At 42.4% G+C, this 18,927-nt stretch overlaps 1 protein-coding gene across 7 annotated transcripts in view; it reads left to right on the top strand.

Moving 5' to 3' along the window:
* LTBP1 (latent transforming growth factor beta binding protein 1) overlaps nucleotides 1-18,927 on the top strand; it is a 403,697-nt gene that overhangs the window by 163,265 nt on the left and 221,505 nt on the right. For 4 of the 7 annotated variants that reach the window (XM_045809100.2, XM_045809101.2, XM_045809099.2 and 1 more), the window contains exon 5: nucleotides 4,828-4,995. The exons of 1 other annotated variant lie outside the window; for it this stretch is intronic. In XM_045809100.2, the coding sequence (XP_045665056.2) occupies nucleotides 4,828-4,995 (168 nt within the window). Of the gene's footprint in view, nucleotides 1-4,603; nucleotides 4,996-18,927 lie in introns of those variants that run through there. 2 more of the 7 variants (XM_045809104.2, XM_045809105.2) reach the window with 2 other exon arrangements.

Raw genomic sequence — 18,927 nt, 5'->3', positions numbered from 1 at the left:
GCTGGAGAGCAGAACAATAAACTCCTGTTATTCTAAGCATTATTTAATACTTTTATGATTTGTCCTTCAAAGAACTCTTGGCCTTCGGGCAAGCAGTGGACTGCAGCAGGAGAATGAGCTCTCTGCTCCGTTTCTCACGTGACCTGTGTATTGAATCAGCTCCGAAGTCTCTTTAAGCAGCCTCAGTCAATGGGCAGGGTAATGGCTTTTAACCACAGAGGAGGTGCTTCTCCTTTGCCGAGGACATTGCCTGTGCTAGTTGGTCCCTGTTGTTGAAGTTGGATGAACGCTGATGTGCTGTCCCAGCATTCTGGATGAATGTGGAGGAGACTCGATTTGTGCATGACATCTGATGTGAGTCTTGAACTTGTTCTATTTATTTCTTTGGCTGCCTTCACTTTTGGTCCCATCCTAGGCTAATGACTGAAAGATGGCAGCTGGGCTCTTCTCCACACTGAAGTCCATTTGTCAAGAACAATTTTCACATTTTTGAGTTTTTCTCTGTCATGCGTGATTGGGAAGCAGAAGTGAAAGCTTTTCCTATTGGGAGGATATCGACTTCACTTCCATCCCATTCACCATACACTCCGAATATCTGTGGTTTGTTTTAAACCATCTGCCAGTGCCTTTTCTTGGAGGTTTAAATTCGCACAGGGTCTGGCAGAACCTGCAGACAGGATGTTGACTCTTGAGTGTCTTGACTGACTGACTGACTGACTAGGAGGCCCGATTGTGGTGCTACACGGCTCCAGGCAATCTATGTTTCTAGCCAAGGCCTCTAAAATGCAACATTTGAAAGCACTTGCTTAAGATTTCTGGGGCTGATTTACCTACGGAGATCTAAAAATTACATTTTTTTCATCAGAGAGACCAAGCATGAAGGCTCTGTCAGCAATTTTCCCTGTTAACTCCTGAGTGGCCTGACTTTTGCTTTCCAGATTTGTAATTTTTTTTTTTTTATTTGCAAGAGAGTGAGTGAGAGAGAGAGCACAAGCTGGGGGGGGGGCGGGGAGAGGCAGAGGGAGAAGCAGGCTCCCTGCTGAGCAGGAGCCCAACATGGGGCTCGATCCCAGGACCCTGGGATCATGACCTGAGCCGACAGCAGAGGCTTAACCGACTGAGCCATCCAGGAGCCCCCCAGATTGTAATTCTTAATCAGCTATTAGCGCTCCAGAGATGGTCTTTGACCACTAATTTCACCATGGTCTTCAGTCTCCTCGCTGCTGAAGCAAGGCCTTAGACCAGAATGTCCTCCAGCAGCCTGCAAATCCATGATCTCCGTGGGGTTTGACAGTCTTCCTTGAGGTCACTTCATGTATTCTGCATTTATTAGGTGCCTCCTGTATGCAGGCATGTGGGGTTCTTGAGTATTAATTTACTCGAAGCATTTGAGGAAGATGCCTCGTACAGGCCAAGGGGTCTCTGGAGGAAAGGTCACTGTGTCTGTTGGTGAATTCCCACTAAACTCTTGACCGGTGATTGGTATTATCTTGAGCTTGTCACATGTGAGGAATTTGAAACTCATAGCGGTTTACCTTACTCTTGGGTACTTTGAAGGTTAAACTGTACATGATACTCTAGTAGATACATAGGAATGATTTTACAAGGGGATGGGAGAGTGTATTTTCTAACCCATTTAATATTTACAGAGATCTTATGAGAGCTACAAATGACCATGTAACGTCAAAAGAAGTTGTGAATTTTTCAGTACAGATTTTGAGATTGATGTGGAAAACAAAAGCTAATTATAATGAAGAAATCAATGCTTTGTGAAGACAAGAGGACCCGCTGAGATTGTGTCTGCTTTAGAATTAGACTACTTTATAGCAGAATGTTAGTAAAACACAAAGGGAAATATGGAATAAAATGTGTCTTCTTCCAGGAAGATGTGAACATTGTAAAAATCAGAATTAAGTTATATGAAACTGTCTCCGCCTTTTGAAAATCCAAATGATTCCAGGCCAAAAAAAATTTTTTTGGCAAAGAAATAGAATAAGTTTTTAAAAACAATAGACCCGGAGAATCTCCAGTGCCTATAAAGTGACTACTGTAGCTGAGAGGTGAAATGGGAATAATGATTAAGTGCTCGCTTTCTTTGGATGTCTCTCTTCGCCTAAGTGAGCATAATTTAGGTGACGGTCTGAGCATCTGCATGGCAGCTGCTGGTGCCATGAGTTAATGCCAGAGAAGACAAAATAGTTGGCACACCATTTTTAATTTCATTATTGTACCAAGAGCCAGAAAAAATAGAAGTTCATATTCTTTTGAAGTGGGACAATGTTGTCTCTCTATTTTTTTTAAATGGGCTCCACACACTTAGATACACAAAGTATTCTCAAGATAATTTGTAAGCATGGTCTGACAGTTTAGAGTGTGAGCTGGTTTGTGGGTGTGTGGGTGTGAGTGCGTGTGCTACTGTAAAAAAAAATAAGTTGAGCTATATGAATTTTGCATGATTGTGGAATTAACATTCTATTGTAGTTTTTTAAATTTCTGGGTACACTCAAAAATTTTAAATGTTGTATAAGCATTCAAAGCAGCGGTTGGCAAACTGTTTCTTTAAATAAAGTTTTACTGGAACACAGCCACAACCATTCATTTACATATTGTTTTTGACAGTCTGCTTTCCCCGCTGCTACAACAGAGTTAAATACTTGCCAACAGAGTCTATCAGGCCTATAGCCTTAAAATATTTATTATTTGGCCCATTATAGTAAAAGTTTCTAGGTGCCATCTTGCAAGGTGCTGGAAGATCTGGTTGGCCTCTAGGATATCTCCCTACTTCACACTATGTGTCCTGATCTCTTGTGTTAGGACCACTGAATGAAAATGGGAAATCGTCTTGGAAAAACATTTGAAAAGAACTGAGGCTATTTCTCTTCTGGAAGAATCGTTTTCTTGTGTTAAATGAGAGGGCCAACCCAAGCTGACCTCTTCAAGTTCCTGCTAACCTGAGCTTTCTTTGCTTACTTGGTAGTTCTCTTTGAGTAGTTGAAGGGCTATCATGTGGAAGAGGCATTGTTAGATTGTGAGACCATGGGGAGCGGGGTCAGGATTAATGGGTGCAACTGCCACGCTTGAGCTCAGGAAGAAAGAGAACTTGCCAGGAACAGCTTATAACTAGAATGTGCAATCTCAGTGGGTAATGAGCTCCCTGTCACTAGAGATGTTTAAATAAACGTTGTGTCAGAGGACCTTTGGGCCCCAGTTCCAGCTTTGAAGTGCTAATGTTGTTGTTGTTAAGGTTTTTTTTTTGTTTCCAAGATCAGATATGACCACAGTTTATTTTGTTGAGGACCTGTAGAGGCCTCTTGGAGATGATTTCCTGAAAATATAATCTTGGTCAGACCAAGGCAGTTTATAGGGGCAGAATTGCTTCTGGTAGTCAGGGGATGGCCACAGAAAGGCTGACCCAGAGCTGGTCTCTCCTTTGGCCACTAAGGTAAGACAGTGGCAATAGGACGGGCACTACTTCCTACCACTCTTAGTCTCAGAGATGAACCATCTGTCTCCAGCTGCTGCTGCCGTCTTTGCTTTCTGCCTAGGCTCCTGGAAAGAGGAAGGACGTGGGTGGGGGCATATCATAGATGTAGAAGCCAGACTGGAGTTTCTGTATTGCACTTTGCCATCGAGTCTAGTTTGGGACTTGGCCATAAAGGGCAGTTCTGGGTGAGCTCACACATTCTCTGCAGCTCTGCTATTGCAGTACAAAAGCAGCCATAGATATTATGTAAAGGAGGAAGTGTGGCTGTGTTCCAATAAAACTTTATTTGTAAAAGCAGGTAGTGGGCCAGATTTCATCCCCGGGCCACAGTTTGCTGACTCCTGATGGAGACATTGAAAATTAGAATTAGTTAGAACATCAGTGGCAATTCTCTCATGTTTTGTAGAAAAGGTGAAATGACATGTCCAAAGTCACACGGCTGAGCCAGGATTATAAGTGAGTCTGGCTTTGAGATCAGTGCCCATTTTGTGATACTCTGCTGCCTCTGCTGTGCAGTCAGGTTATAGCATCTGGTTTTAAGGAGAGGGCCACGTGGATGCAGGAAATACCTGCTTGAGGTGGCCTGTGAAGGGCAGCAGCGAGGGCTCCAGGATGCTCCTCGCACAGAGGCAACCCTTGAGCCTCGTGACCTGGCCTCCCTGTTTCTTAGACGGACCCTGTTGACAGTAAAACAAAATACAGGTTGCATAAATTAATATGGAGAAATAACGCCCCAGAGTTGTGAAAAAGAAATGGGCTCCCACAGCTGCGTCACAGGATTTGATCACTTCAGCTAAGAGTGCCAGGAGATTTGAGACAGATGTTTTCAGACATGCCGCATGCCTAAAACATTTCCAGGGGTCGGACTGCAAATAGTGACTTAATAAGTGGAGAAACAGGGAAAGTATGCAAGTTGAGGACACAAGAGTTTATTCACCACGAGGTGCATGGCCAACCTCTTTGCATTACATCTGCCTGTCAGGGTTGGCTCTTTTCATGTCGTGCCCTCCGTATTGCTCTTTGTCTGCCCGTGAATAAAGTGCAGCATTGTGGTTAGTAATCCCACTCCAGTGACTCGACTTCAAATGTGGTTTTGGAGTGCATCCCAGAGTTCTGTTTGCTAAGCTTCCTACTCCTGTTTCAGAGACACCACTGGATACAGAGCAGCGAGAACTAAAGGCTTCCCTCTTTCCTTAAACCTGTCGGGTTGTGGGCTCTCTCGTTCCCCCTCTCCTTTCCTTTCTTTTTTCCTTTTTTTTTTTTTTTTTAAACCTTCCAAGGCACGTTCATGGATACTAAGCTGATGTGTTTGTTGTTCTTTTTCTCCCTGCCTCCGCTCCTAGTGAGTAACCACACTGGCCGCATCAAGGTGGTCTTTACTCCGAGCATCTGTAAAGTGACCTGCACCAAGGGCAGCTGTCAGAACAGCTGTGAGAAGGGGAACACCACCACTCTCATTAGTGAGAATGGTCATGCTGCCGACACCCTGACGGCCACGAACTTCCGAGTGGGTGAGTTCCTCCACAGTCCCTAACTGTCCTTGCTGAAGAGAGTTTCAGGAGATCGGAGCGTTTAGACATCCTCCTCCACTCACACTGCTCTCTGCTTGAATGGGTTTCTGTCTATGAGTCTGGAATATGCTTCTTTCGTGAGCTCCTTTAAATAACTTTCAGAATAATTTTTAACCTGCTGTTTGGCTTCTTGGAGCAACGGCAGCTAGAATATTGCCCCTTATTGCTTATCATTTACGCAGCCCGTGGTGATGGGAGGTATCAATAGGATAGAAGGGAATCGGTTTTCGATTAAGACCCTAGCACACAACTTGTACTGATCAGTCTCAGATTTTTATCTGCTCGGTCATAAGGAGAATTTGCATTAGATCTGACTCATGTTACAAAATGGGGATAGTGGTGATGAAGTTAAAATTTTTACTTGATGAACAGTCATGTTCTAAAAAAATACTAAAAATTGTCAAAAACTGCATTTCAATTGTAGAAAGAAATACGGACTTGCATCTTTCGCCACATTTCTGCTCTGTATCAAAAGGCTGAATTATAAATTGATATATGACAGGGATTTAGGGGAAAAATGCTAGTGGCTTACTGTCAGCTCTCAAAACCTTTTAATCTTTCATAACTAATTTAAATATGAACTATGGGGGTTACTGAAAAGGAAGCTCTTTACTTTAAAAAATTTTGTGTTGTTTTTACTTTTTTGTAAAGGGAGAAAGTATTGCGGTCCACTGAGTGCTGTCACCCTGCCATGTTGTCATGCAATACAGTATTTTTGTCACGGAAAAATGTCTTTTATTATTTTTTTTACCAATTATGGTTTGCCATGTGTACTCAAATAATCACAGACACCCACATTACTTTATGAGTTACTCACAAGAATAACCCAAATGTCAGACAGATAATAACACTGGCTAGATCTGGTCTTTTTATGGAATATTGCTGTTTAGTCTTGAGTGTGTGCGTCTGGGGGGTAGGAGAGAGGGTGTCTCTTTGAAACTGATGATCATCAAGACAAAATACAAGGGGACAGCCTGAAGTCCTTATTAGCTCTTTGATTATTCTCCTGCTTTATTTTGACTGCTGCTGCTTCTGAGGTGAAAGCAGTATTCTTGATAGTCTGTACTTGGAAAAAACATGTGCCCATAGATACTATTTAAAAGGGTATTGTGAATTTCCTGGCTATGATAGGGGTGTTTGGGCATATTTTAAAAAGAATTTAGCTGGTAGGTGCCAAGTGGCACATTACGCTTCGCAGGGCAGAGAGCCGAGTCTCATGGGAAGTGTGTTGAACCGCCGATCGGGAATCTAGATTCTGGTCCTGGTCCTGCCACTAACTGCCTAATCCACAGGCTGTGACACTTACTGTTTCTGGACCTCAGTTTTGTCTCATCCATAAAATAAATAGCTTATGTTTTGTGACCTCTGAAATCTTAGGACTTTTAATGAGTAACAAGTAATATTATTTTCTGAAGGGTTGTAGACAATGAGGGGAAGAGAAAAGGCAGTTCCCAGGAGGTTGTTACGGGCTTAATGGCTTTTTCCCACTTTTACTTTTCTTGATTGCCTTCCTTGCTCTCATGGGTTTCCCAGCTCCACCAACAGTGTCGGCTCCTCCACCTCCTTGCATTTTTCATAAATCTTTACAGTAGGAATGACAAAGTAATCGGATGGGTGGTAATTTTTTGGCTTACAATGTATTCATTTTGAAACTAAATATTTGAAGGCTTTGAGAAACAGAGGAAGTCTACTTGTTAAAACATGCTGCACACTTTCCTGTCTGGCATTTAAGCAGATGTTTAGGAACAGGATACACATAGCCTATTCACAATATAACATGGAGCAAACTTATTTACACAAAAAAAATTTCAAAACCAGAACTCAACTCTGCCACAAAAGGATTGGCAGAGTAATTTAAAAGAGAGAGACAGAGAGGGCTTGGTAATAAAAGTTTCACATTGGAAATCCTGGGAAATACTTCATTTATATCCTCAGCTATTTTCCCTCTTCTTTTTATTTAAATTCAAATATTGGATAATTTGAGGGAGACGTTTTACATTTTTTAAATCGAAGAAGGGTAATTCTGTAGAACTCACAGATTATGATTCTTCAGAAATACAGAGAATTTTAGAAATTCATTTTTTAGACCTATATCTTTGTGGACTTAGTTGGTTTAGTATAGCTTTATGACTTACAAAAAAGTGGCTTTCTAACTTGATGGTTTTCCTCTCTATTTGTATTTGCCGATGATATATTAAATCTTTTGACAAATAAGACATGTATATGGAAAATAGAACAGCTTGGGGAAAATTCAAAATTCATCATAATTTGTTAGCTTCTCTCTTTGGGGAATGTAAGATGGTATGTAAGATGTTGGGGGACTGGCAAACTTCTGTAAAGGGCCAGATAGTAAATACTTGAGACTTTGCAACACAAACTGTACGGTGTGCAACTAGTCAGCTCTGCAGTGGCCTTGCAAGCAGCCATAGACGGTATGTGCAAGCATGGGTGTGGCCCTGTACAAAACCTTCAGTGGGCCAGATTTGACCTGAGTGGCATAGTTTGCTGACCCCTGCTCCCAGGAGTCAAAATAATACTGGGAAAACCACGTGGACTTCAGAGTCAAGGCATCTTAACTAAATAATCCATTTTAATAATCAGAACACAGGGGCACCTGGGTGGCTCGGTTGATTAAGCGACTGCCTTCGGCTCAGGTCATGATCCTAGAGTCCCAGGATCGAGTCCCACATGGGGCTCCCTGCTAAGAGGGGAGTCTGCTTCTCCCTCTGAACCTCACCCCTTTCATGCTCTGTCTCTCTCATTCTCTCTCAAATAAATAAATAAAATCTTTAAAAAAAATAATCAGAACACAGAAATAATTTTGAACATTTCCATGGTGATTTATAGGTTTGTTTTCTGTTCTTTTTGAAGGAAGTGGGACACATAATATTGTTAACATTTTTTTGATAAGGGAACTTAGGTAGTGGTATAAGTGAACTTGACTTAGTTACACAGCACATCTGTTAGCTAGGACTAGAACATAGATCTCCTTAGGTCATCTGTTTACTTGCTTTCCTGGGGTCTGACCACAACGTGTAGGGGGACACAGGTGAAGGACCTCATGGAGTTGGGTTCTGTGGGAAGGACGGGTGGTCTGATAGGCAGCCAAGAGACCAACAGTCCCGGGTTGCAGTTCTGGCTTCATCATGGCCATTGGGCGTATTTTTGGCTTGAGAGCCTCTTGGGCTCAGCTCACTGACTACACAAAATAGGTAATGGATTACAGAGGGTGGTTCTTTAGCAGACACAGGGGTGATATTCATTTCTTCCTTTTTTTGTGCTTTTGTGGTAGTCTTTCTGGTCTATGGTGATGTGAATCTGGGCTGTTTAGATGTGAGAGGCAGGTGTATTTTTCATGACTATTTAGCACATTGTCTGTTCTTGAGTATTCAGTTGGGGAAATCTTTTTCTTTTTCTTTTTTTTAAGCTTTTATTTTTAAGTAATCTCCACACTTAACATGGGGCTCGAACTCACAACCCTAAGATCAACCCCTTGATTGAGCCAGGCAGGCACCCCCAGTTGGGGAAATCTAAGTATTATTTCCACTGACTGTGAGGCCTGAATGAGGATGATATCCAAGGGAAAATAAATTCATTTTTATGAACATGATATTGGTATGATGTAACAGAATATTTACATTAAATGGCATTTCCTTTAAAGCAGATTTCTAATTATAATAACTTTTTTTGTGACATTCTGAGCTTTGCGTCTTTGCTCTCCCCACCTTTGCCTTTTTAAAAAATGGGAACAGATTCCCAGTTGGGTGGGCCAGCAGGTTAACCACTGTTGTTTTAATGGATTCTTTCCACTCACAGGGATATAATGAAGATGACCTTCTGGTATTTTTAAAATTGTTTATAGAGTCGTAAGTTCCTCTAATAAGAAGAACACAGGAATTCATGTTGTCACAATTAGAATATTTGAAATAAAATCATACTGTCCGTGGCAGAACTTATTTGTAGAACCAGTGAAAAGCAATCATGATGGCTAAAATAACACATTTGGTTTATATGATGCTGCTTTCTCTAAGGAGTTACAGGGGACTTAGTTTCCATCAGCATCAAGTGAATAATTATAAAAATTGTTTGATAATTTAAAAAGTATGTTCCCATATGTTACTTCATTTGATGCTTACTTCCTCTGAGAGAGGTAAATTATAGCGTTCATATTCTGTGGATGTGAGTACCACGGCCCTGGTGGTTTGATTAAAGGTGACTCTCACTTTGGTTTTCTGTCCCAGAGTTCAGATACCCCCTGCTCTCCGTGTTGCCAAGTGAGTATATATAAAACACTGTACTAGAGTTTCCAAGACAAATCATAAAGCTGTCCCCTGAGAGCTTTTGCTTTGCGGAGATGAGGAGTCTGTGTAAATAAATCTAAATCAAGGTAGAAGATGTTTCGCAGAAGCCCGGAGAAGGAGATACCATGTCCAGCTGAGGGAGGGGTACTTTGAGAGAAAAGGAATGGCGTGTGACTTCCCTGTTCAGTTCACCATGTCATCCCAGCTGCTACCCATGTTGGCTCGTAGTGGGAGCTGGGCAAATGTGCGTGGCCTGATTAGAGATTGATGGGGGCAGTGGGGCTTGAAACGTTGGTTAAGTTCCAAAATGTAGATGGACGGAAAATAGAAGGGGGTAAAGCTGATATGGGAGGGAAGGATTTACCTGTTCGAAGTACGGGTGGGGACAAGAAGACACAGGACGTTGCTGAGAAGTGAGGGTAGTTTGACTTAACCGTACAAAGCACGAAAGGTAATGATATGGTACGTGACAAGTCTGGGAAGGTAGGCTGGGGCAAGGCTGGAGAGCACCTTGAATTCCAAGCTGAGGAATTTGGACTTTTTCAGAACTTATTAAAGTTCTCTGAAAGGGGTACAGAGATATTTATCATTTTGAAAAAAGAGGGACGTTTTCCGTTTTTTTAAGGCAGGAAACTAGGGTTTTAATAGCATAAATAAACTTTTGAACAGCGCATAATAGATGACAACCCCTAGCCGCTTTTAACAGTTTTGGGGTTGGCTTGCTGCTCTGCATTGGGAATTTCCCCCATCTGTCTCACAAAACCAACTTTGTCCTGAAGAGTTTTTGAGGAACGGAAACATTTCATTGTGTTACACTCATGTAGGATCCTTCGTAAGGAGGGGAGAACAGTTCCTCTCACGGAGGCAATCAGTAAACCAATAACTGCGCAGGGAGGGGGGAAGCATTAGGATTTTTTTTTTTCTGGCAACTTAGTTCAGGCCGTGGGTCTTTCGTCCTCTGCCAGTTGTCTTCGTTTGGACCCCTTGATGTTTATCCAACATGAAAACCCGTGAAACAGCAGCAGACCACTCTTTGATTAACTGGTGCGTGTACTTTCCCCTTGATGCATTGAATAGATTTTATGTTTTTAAACATGATCTAATACAAAACTACAAGAAAGCAGTTGCCTTTCATTTGAGCAATTTGGAATGCTTAAGAACTTATCAAAGAAATTATGACCAAATATATTTAATCTTCTGAAAATATTTTCTGATACTGAATAAATGCCATAATGTAAAGCATTTTCTTGTTTATTTTATTTGAGCTGTGGAGGTATTATTAGGAACATTAATTTATTTAACATATTTATCGAGCACCTATTGTGTGCCGAGGATTGATGTAGGCACTAGGAATACAGCAATGAACAAAACAGACACTTGCCCCTGCAACAGTAAAATACTACAGTGTGGCTGAATAATGTGAGTGAACCTTGATGGTATTATGCTAAGTGAAACGGGCCAGTCACAAAGTAACAAATGGCATAGGATTCTATATGTAGGAGTTACCTAGGTAGTTGGATTCATAGAGGGAGAGAGAATGGTGTTTGCCAAGGGGGTAAATGGGGAAGTGCTGTTTAATGGGTAGAGAGCTCCAGTTTTGCAAGATGAAAAAGTTCTGGAGAGAGAATACTCAATAGTCTGAATGGACCTGACACTACAGACCTGTACAGTTAGAAATGGTTAAGACAGTAAATTTTATGTTACATGTATTTCACCACAATTAAAAAAAAAAGCTACAGTGTGAGTATACACTACTGTCCAACGTGTACTACCACCATATACTACATGTAAGGGACGTTGGACATATGCCAAGTGATGATAACTGCTAAGAAGAAATAGAAACTTGGGAGAGGGGGTAGAGATGGGAGGGGTGGCGGAAGGTACAGATTGTTATTTTAGAGCCGTCTGGAAGGGCTCTCTGGTGAGAGGACGTTCGAGCAGAGACTTGAGTGGAGTGAGTAGTGAGCTCTGGGAGGGAACATCACAAACTGTATAATCTAACTCCGTCACTGTGTTTGTTTTATTTCACTTGTGGTTCATCTCCAGAGGGCTGGTGCTTGGAGCGTTCAGGCAAATTTGCCCTATATGTCTTCTTGGATTAGGTTTTATTGATCTGTATATAGGTGCATACACACACACACACACACACACACACGAGTGTCAGGGAATCCTGTTAATAACATCTGTAGATAAAGAGCCTCAGATACAGAGGATGGAGGCAGGCATGTCTCTTGGTGTAAAAATGGTCCTGGAATTATTGCAGAAGGAATCTTGGTTATTTATGATGAAAAGTATAGGGTCTTCGATATAGGAAAGAATTACCAAAGAAACTGTGTTGCCTATTTCTCCAATATTTTATGTAAGACAGATCCTATGATTTTGGTATGGAGCTTGCTTTTAATGGAAAGAGTACTGGTTGTGAGGGCAAATATGTGTGTGTGTATGCATGCGTGTGTGCATGTTTGTGTGTTTGTGGTTAGGGAGAGGGTCTGGTGTGGAGGAAGGCTGCATGGAAAGGTGATTCTAGGGGTTAGTTGGACCAAGGAGAGGCAATAAGTTGATGCTAAGAGCCAAAATCAGGAGAGAATGAGGTCCTTTTGGTTGAAGAGGAAGATCTTTGAAGCTAAGAAGGTGAGGGGCATCAGAATGGTTGTATAAGAAAGTATGTCTGTAGTCAGGACAGAGAAAGAAAAAAGAAAAGAGAAGAGAAGAGAAAAAAAGAAAGAAAGAAAGAAAAGAAAAGAAAGGGAAAGAAAGAAAGGAAAAGAGAGAGAGGGAGGGAGGGAGAGAGAAAAAAAGAAAGATAAAGAAAGAAAAAGTGAGAGGAAGGAAGGAAGAAAATAAAAGGGAAAGAAAAGAAAAGAAAAACAACCATAGGTAAAAGGGTTCAGCAGTTTGCTAGCTCTGTGAGAAAGGCATGTATGATCGATCGTTCCGTGTAAGCCATGCCTGGCCTGTATCATGGGGGTGGCTGGGACTCCTTAATGGGGTTATGCTGGCTAGCCTAGAATAAATGACCTTTCAGAATTCCTCGGAGTCTGTAACGCAGTGTCTCAAAGTGTGTATTCTTTCCGAGTCACTCAGCTTGAGCACATGGGTTGAACTTTGGAAAACCAGACTACTTAGCTTAGCATGCTGGGTCTTTGAGGATAAGCTGCCGCCTGGCTCCCTGGCCTTAACTTGACCTTAATCTCTGCTTCTGCCGAACCAAGGCTCCGGGTTACCAAAGGTCCCCAGACGCGCCGAGCGTTCTGTGCCTCTGTTCACACAGCTGGTTCTGCCTGGCAGGTGCATTTCCCCACCCAGTGTGTCTGGGCAGTCCCTCGCTGCTTTGTCAGGAGTCAGCCAAGCGCTGGTCATGTGACGAAGCCTCATTTCCCTCATTTGTTGTCATACTTGTTTATTCCACTGAATTCTAAACTGCTTGGGGACAGGGACCTGTCTGCTTTTTGTTGGTCTCCCTGGTGCCGGCACGGTGCCTTACTTTAGAAATGCTTATGGTATCTTGGTTGACAGAACAAATTATGCGGGTACCTGTAATGGTGGCACAGGGCTTTTACCCAGTACAGCTTCATCATGAATCCTCAGGCGCCTGAAATCACAGCAGTGCCATAACCGTCTGAGCAGGCTTTATAGAGTTTGGGGACACAGAATAGGAGAACATAGTCCAGTGACTACAAGATGCATGAAAAAGGACACCTTCGTAGTATTTTGTGTGGAGTTTGGAACACTGACTGTGGTGTACTTCCTACTCATGGCCAAGGGCAGTTAGATTCCTATACCTTTAGCTGCTCCTGCTCCCCGTTCCTTCATCTCTTAAGGAACATCTTCAAGCTCTGTTTCACATGCTTCTGTGTGTGCAGCTTTTCTTCTTCTTTTCTCCTTCTAGCAATTACCTTGTCAGTTGGCACTGGTGGTCTAGCTCAGGGGTACTACTGATAGCTCTGGAACCCTGGGCTGGTGATTTAACCTGTCTGATTCCAAACTAGTAAAATGAATCCAATAATGACCTGACCTTCTTTCAGCGCTTTCCTGAGGCTTATGAGAAGGAGCAGACCGAGGGCGTATATGGATTCCTTGGATTGATTTCAAGAAGAACTTTGTCTTTCCCAAACATAACCAATCTTTTTAATTCACAACCTCTATGTCCTGTGATACGAGGCAGTGTGCTTACATCGTCTGGAGTTTGGATAGGGTATGTTCCCTTTGTATCACAGAGACAATGGTTCCTTCATTTCCTGATCCTGATGACATACCGTCTTCAAAAAAGACACAGGGGCGCCTGGGTGGCTCAGTCAGTTAAGCATCCAACTCTTGATTTCAGCTCGAGTCATGATTTTAGGGTCATGAGATTGAGTCCCGCGTCAGGCTCTGCACTGGGCGTGGAGCCTGCTTAAGATTCTCTCTCTCCTTCTGCCCCTCCCCTCCCCCCTGTTCTTGGAGAAAAAAAAATAAAAAGACATAGAAGGATGTTTCTCTTCCTCCTCCAGTTTGGTCCTCTGTTCCTAGTGCACAGAAGGCTCTGTACTTGCTCACATCTAGGCTAGCTCCGGGCAGGTTAGACTGCATACAAAGTAATGTCGGGTATCATTGTCATATGGTGGAGACAGTGTGGTAGCACTATGTTCCCTCTGCCTTGGATCTGCTCCTCCTTGAGGGGTTCACTGGCTTACCCAGGAAGCTCTTGCCTATTGCCAAGCCTGCTGGCAAGAGTGAAAGCATTTAAATAGTGTAGCACATTTTGGAACTGAAAGCCGCAGTCAGGAGGAAAAGTAATCATCGTGCATAGATGGGGGCATCTCCAGTGATGGACGATTATAACATTTGATCCTGCTTTGTGCTACTCACTTTGCTGTCATTGTGTAATTTACCTCTGGGCTCCTCAGTTATAGTAAATTTAAGGAAGTTGGACTTAACATAAATACTGAATTCACATTTATGAGTTATGGTATATATCTGCAGCACTTATTGGCATATACGTTGGGCTCGATTTTGCGTCTGTAGTATAAGAGTCAAACCTTTCTATCACCTTTTAGTATCAAGGTATATTTATTTTTTCCAAGTGGAGGAGGAATAATGCATTTGTGTATTGGAAAAACCTTCTGGAATTAACATCACAGATGATATGAAAATGTTTTTGAGGGCAGCCACACAGTCATCTTCATGTTACACAGTCCAGGAAAATAAAATAACTACCAAATGGGGAAGGATAAAGTTAGTTAGGAAGTTTGAGATTGAGTCTCCAAAGTTATATCACAAACAAAATGAGAAGAGCCAGATGCACTTCCTTTGCCAATTTAATGTAATGCTGTCATTGATACACTTATTGAAACTTGATTAAAAAAAAAGAAACTTGATTTTCTATCTAGTGGAAGAGTAGGGGTTTAAGGAATGCTCAACACCATTATCTTGAATTTACACTCATGCAATGATTACCAAAAAAAAAAAAAAAAACCTGGCATGGCTGCAGTGTTGGCTTTTGTCAGATTTGGTGGGAAAAATGAAAACTTTGGGCAGTAATGAGAGATTTCTTCACTCTGAGACCAAACTTTAGATGCCCATCAGATTCAATAAAAATTTGTTCTGGATTATGAAGAGTTTCTAAGCTTTCCTAGTGCAAAAACTCAACCTGATTTTCATCAAATTTTCCTTAGAAGAGGTGAAAAGGAAATGTGACATTGAGATTTTTTACAGTAGGGAAGGCAGACCACTGCCCTTCTTTCTGGCACATTAGGAAGTGCCCTGGAACATTCTTAACTAGTGTTATTTAGCAAGATTAGAATATGTCACTTTTTGCCACTGCATTGTCCCTTTCTGAAGAAATTTATGAGCCCTCTGGATCTTCTTGTGGTATTAATAACATTTCGAGCCAGCTGTTTTATTGGGTGTACACAGAGGGTAATTAGAAACATCTGAGAGTGCCGTAATGTGCCCAGAAAACCATGACGTTGTATGGAAAAGAAAAAAAAAAATAACATTCACGCCACAGTTGTGTACTTGGTAAATAGATGAATTAGCATTAAACAGAATTTACTCTGTATTATACCCGTTTTGAAAAAGAAGCTAACTCTTCAGGCTGAAAATATCCTCTTATTGAAACACATTCGCTGCAGAAATCATAACCTTATTTGGTAAAAGACCTTCTGACTGTGCTGTTCATACAGTAATTATCATTTCCCTTATGTCAAACTTCATCATATTATAGACCGTTTTCTGCCAGAAGTGTTTCTTCTTTTTACCTGGCAGTCACTTGAAAACTTCAGAATTCTGAGGGAACTCGTTTAAGGAAATTAACTCTTAGAAACATACTGCACGAGGGACTAATAGTGTCCAATTTGCCTAATAGTCTATCGTAGAAATCAGGGTGGGATTCAAGAGCTTGGGCTTTATTTTAGCTGGTTATTTGAAATTTGATCTCCTCCAGTGGTGGCTGAGTTTGAATATTTGGGTATGCAGTAATAACAGCGGCTGAATCAGGGTCTGATTTAAATCAGGTCCTGTTCTCTCTTCCCTCAAGACAAAATCTAGACAAGAAAACCTAACAATTTGCTGGTGGCTGGTGAATGGTTCCTTTCATCTTCATTCACAAATAACAAGCCCTCCTGACAAGTCAGTGCTGAGTCAAACTGACACATCCCAGGCAGCCGTGGACAAGGTTCAAGTTGGAGGCGTCCAGTATCTTTTCAACCTGTCTTGCTTTGCGTGTCTCCATTGGGTGTGCCCTTTTTGTCCTGTGTGATCATTTTGAATGGGGTTCCTCATCAATCCTGAGACAAAAGTGTAGCTAATTGTACGTTTTGTTAGAGGTTGGCGGTGACTTAATGAAGCCTCCAGAAGGGGAAGTGGATTCACCTGTATGAAAATGTTTATGGGGGTGAGGGAGGTAGGATCGTAGTTAGGAGCTCTGGCTGAAATCTGACTTGTCTGCCTTTTCCAATCCCTAAATCAGTGGTTCTTAGTCCTGGTTCTACAGGAGAATGTCCTATGGATTACTGAAAGGTACAGAAGCCCAGCCTACACCCCTAGCCTCCTGGATCATAATGCTTGGGTGTGTTTTGGGTGTGTGTGTTGTGAAAGCCAACGATGTTGGTCATTGTTAGATATGGCTCTGATAGAGGACCTGTAGTCTAAGCCAGTGCTCATCACCCTTCCGTGCCCAGAAATCTTGACAAAATGCAGGTTCCGATTTGGGAGTTCTGGGATGGGGCCTGAGATTCTGCATTCCTAACAAGCTCCTGGCGGTGGGATCCTGCTGGGCCAGGATCACCCACAGGGTAGCAAAGATCTAAGGTATTATTAGTTCATAACAAAAGGGTTCTAAAAAGATGCATTATCGTTATTTAATGATACTTTCGAGATTTACTGAGTCTGACGCTGTATTAGGAAATGATTTATAAATGCTGTATAATCAAAATATGTTAACTCTTTGTAACTTTCCTACCTTCTTTCCTTTCTCTCTTAAACCTGGCATTTGCTCACCTGTTAGACAGCCTCTTGGGCAGGGTCACCAAGGATAGCATCAAATGCCTGCGTGCAGGGCTGCCTTCTCTCTTTACCCTACCAGTTTAGCCTGCTGTGGCTGGCCTCCTGCCTTCAGAGTTTTCCAGGGGGACAGTCAGAAAGTATCTTTGTTCATCATGTCCCCTGAATTTCAAGGGATATGTGTCAGGGTCTCCAGATAATTTTCCCCTTCCCTCCCTAGGTCAACAAGCTGGTTTCTACAGTGCAGGCAGTACCCCAGGCAGTCAGATGACTATTACTGACTTTTGTCAGCTTTGAAATGTAGTTCAGATCCCAAAACAGAAGTTAAGCATCTGACTGTTGGTTTCGGCTCAACCCTGATTTTGGGGATGTAGGATCGAGCCCCGCATCAAGCTCTGGACTCAGTGTGGAGTCTGCTTGAGACTTTCTGTCTCTCTCCCTCTGCCTGTCCCCACCATGCTCTTCCTCTCTCTCTCTCTCTCTCAAAAAAAAAAAAAAAAAAAAGGCAAAACAAAACAAAAAACAAACAAAAACATTCCATTCCATAGTCTGCACAGCTATATGCAAGGGTGATACTAGTAATAGGACATAAATTTGAATTGTTTTTCTAGATGAAGTGAAATGGGATATATATTTACACAGATCCATCCTTATTCCAATTAAGTTCTACTTGTGATTAATATTAAGCATTTTGAAAGGACTTGAGAATACAGTCTTCAAAATAAGGTATACTCGAATGATACTGAGTTGTCCATACCCTTCACACAACTCTCATCCTGGCTCTCTGATAACATAATCTCTGTCCTGAACTTTGTTACACCTCGGCTTCAAGCCCTAGGCACCTAGAGCGCCTAGGTTTTGACTAAGGAATGTGATATTTGAAAGCACCTACAGCGTACTAGAGAAGTTGACATACTGGGAAATAACATAGGAATAAAATAAAATGAATTCATTAACTGGGATAGCAAAGCTAAAACTCTCTCTTCCTTTGGCTCCCACAATTCCATTGCATTTCCTTCCCCTCGCTCTGGCCTCTTCCTTTTTCGTCACGTGCATCTAGCAGGCATATGCCAGGTGGCACATGCTTGGTCCCCTCCGTTACTCTGCAGTCTCTGGTTCACGCCCATCATGCAGACGGGAAGGGAAAGCCGAGTTTGGGTAATGGTTCTCCACATGGGGAAGTTTGGTCCCCCACTTCCTGCCAAGAGACATTTGGCAATGTCAGACATTAGCAGTGGTCCATGGGGGGGGGTACTTTTTTTTTTTTTTTAAGATTTTATTCATTTATTCGACAGAGATAGAGACAGCCAGTGAGAGAGGGAACACAAGCAGGGGGAGTGGGAGAGGAAGAAGCAGGCTCATAGTGGAGGAGCCTGATGTGGGGCTCGATCCCATAACGCCGGGATCACACCCTGAGCTGAAGGCAGACGCTTAACCGCTGTGCCACCCAGGCGCCCCCATGGTGGGGGGTACTTCTGGCATGTCGTGGGCAGATGCCAGGGATGCCTGTAAACATCCTGCAGTGCACAAGACCGCCCCTACAACAAAGAAGTATCGGGTCCAAAATGTCAACAGTGCCGAAGCTTAGAAGTGCTGCTCTAGGTGATGCTCCTTTTCCCAACCGGACAATATCTCAGACCTTCTCCGATGTTTTGTCCAGGTCCCTGGAGAACCCACCCTCTTACATCTCAAGATTGTTCTCTAGGTAGAACCTTCCGTGTTTTGTCACAATGCACTTTTTTGGTGATGGTGCTGGGGCTCAAGCTCGCAGCTAGTTCTTTTAGCTCTTTTCGTACAAATATTAACTAGAAATGGAACTCAGACTCCTGGAGCCCAGATTTGCATTTGATAATTTATACCTGATGATCATGTTGGATTTCAGAGGGTGCAGGGATTGAGATGACTTGCGGTGTCTCTGGATGACTCAAGTGGGCTTGATTGGCTTTTATGGGGATTCTTCGGAAGCTGAAGAAATAACAAGTGGGAAAATGCTTAGCACAGGAGGCATTTTTTGCACATCTCAGAAGTGACTGTATAATAGAAACCACTTTTCAACACTAAGCATTGCTACCGTGCACATTCATTTGCG

This window comes from Ursus americanus, chromosome 7 (genome assembly GCF_024610735.1).
Source record: "Ursus americanus isolate L20-20 chromosome 7, mUrsAme1.1.p, whole genome shotgun sequence".
NCBI classification, from domain to species: domain Eukaryota; kingdom Metazoa; phylum Chordata; class Mammalia; order Carnivora; family Ursidae; genus Ursus; species Ursus americanus.
This window is presented reverse-complemented; position numbering and strand designations above follow the sequence as displayed.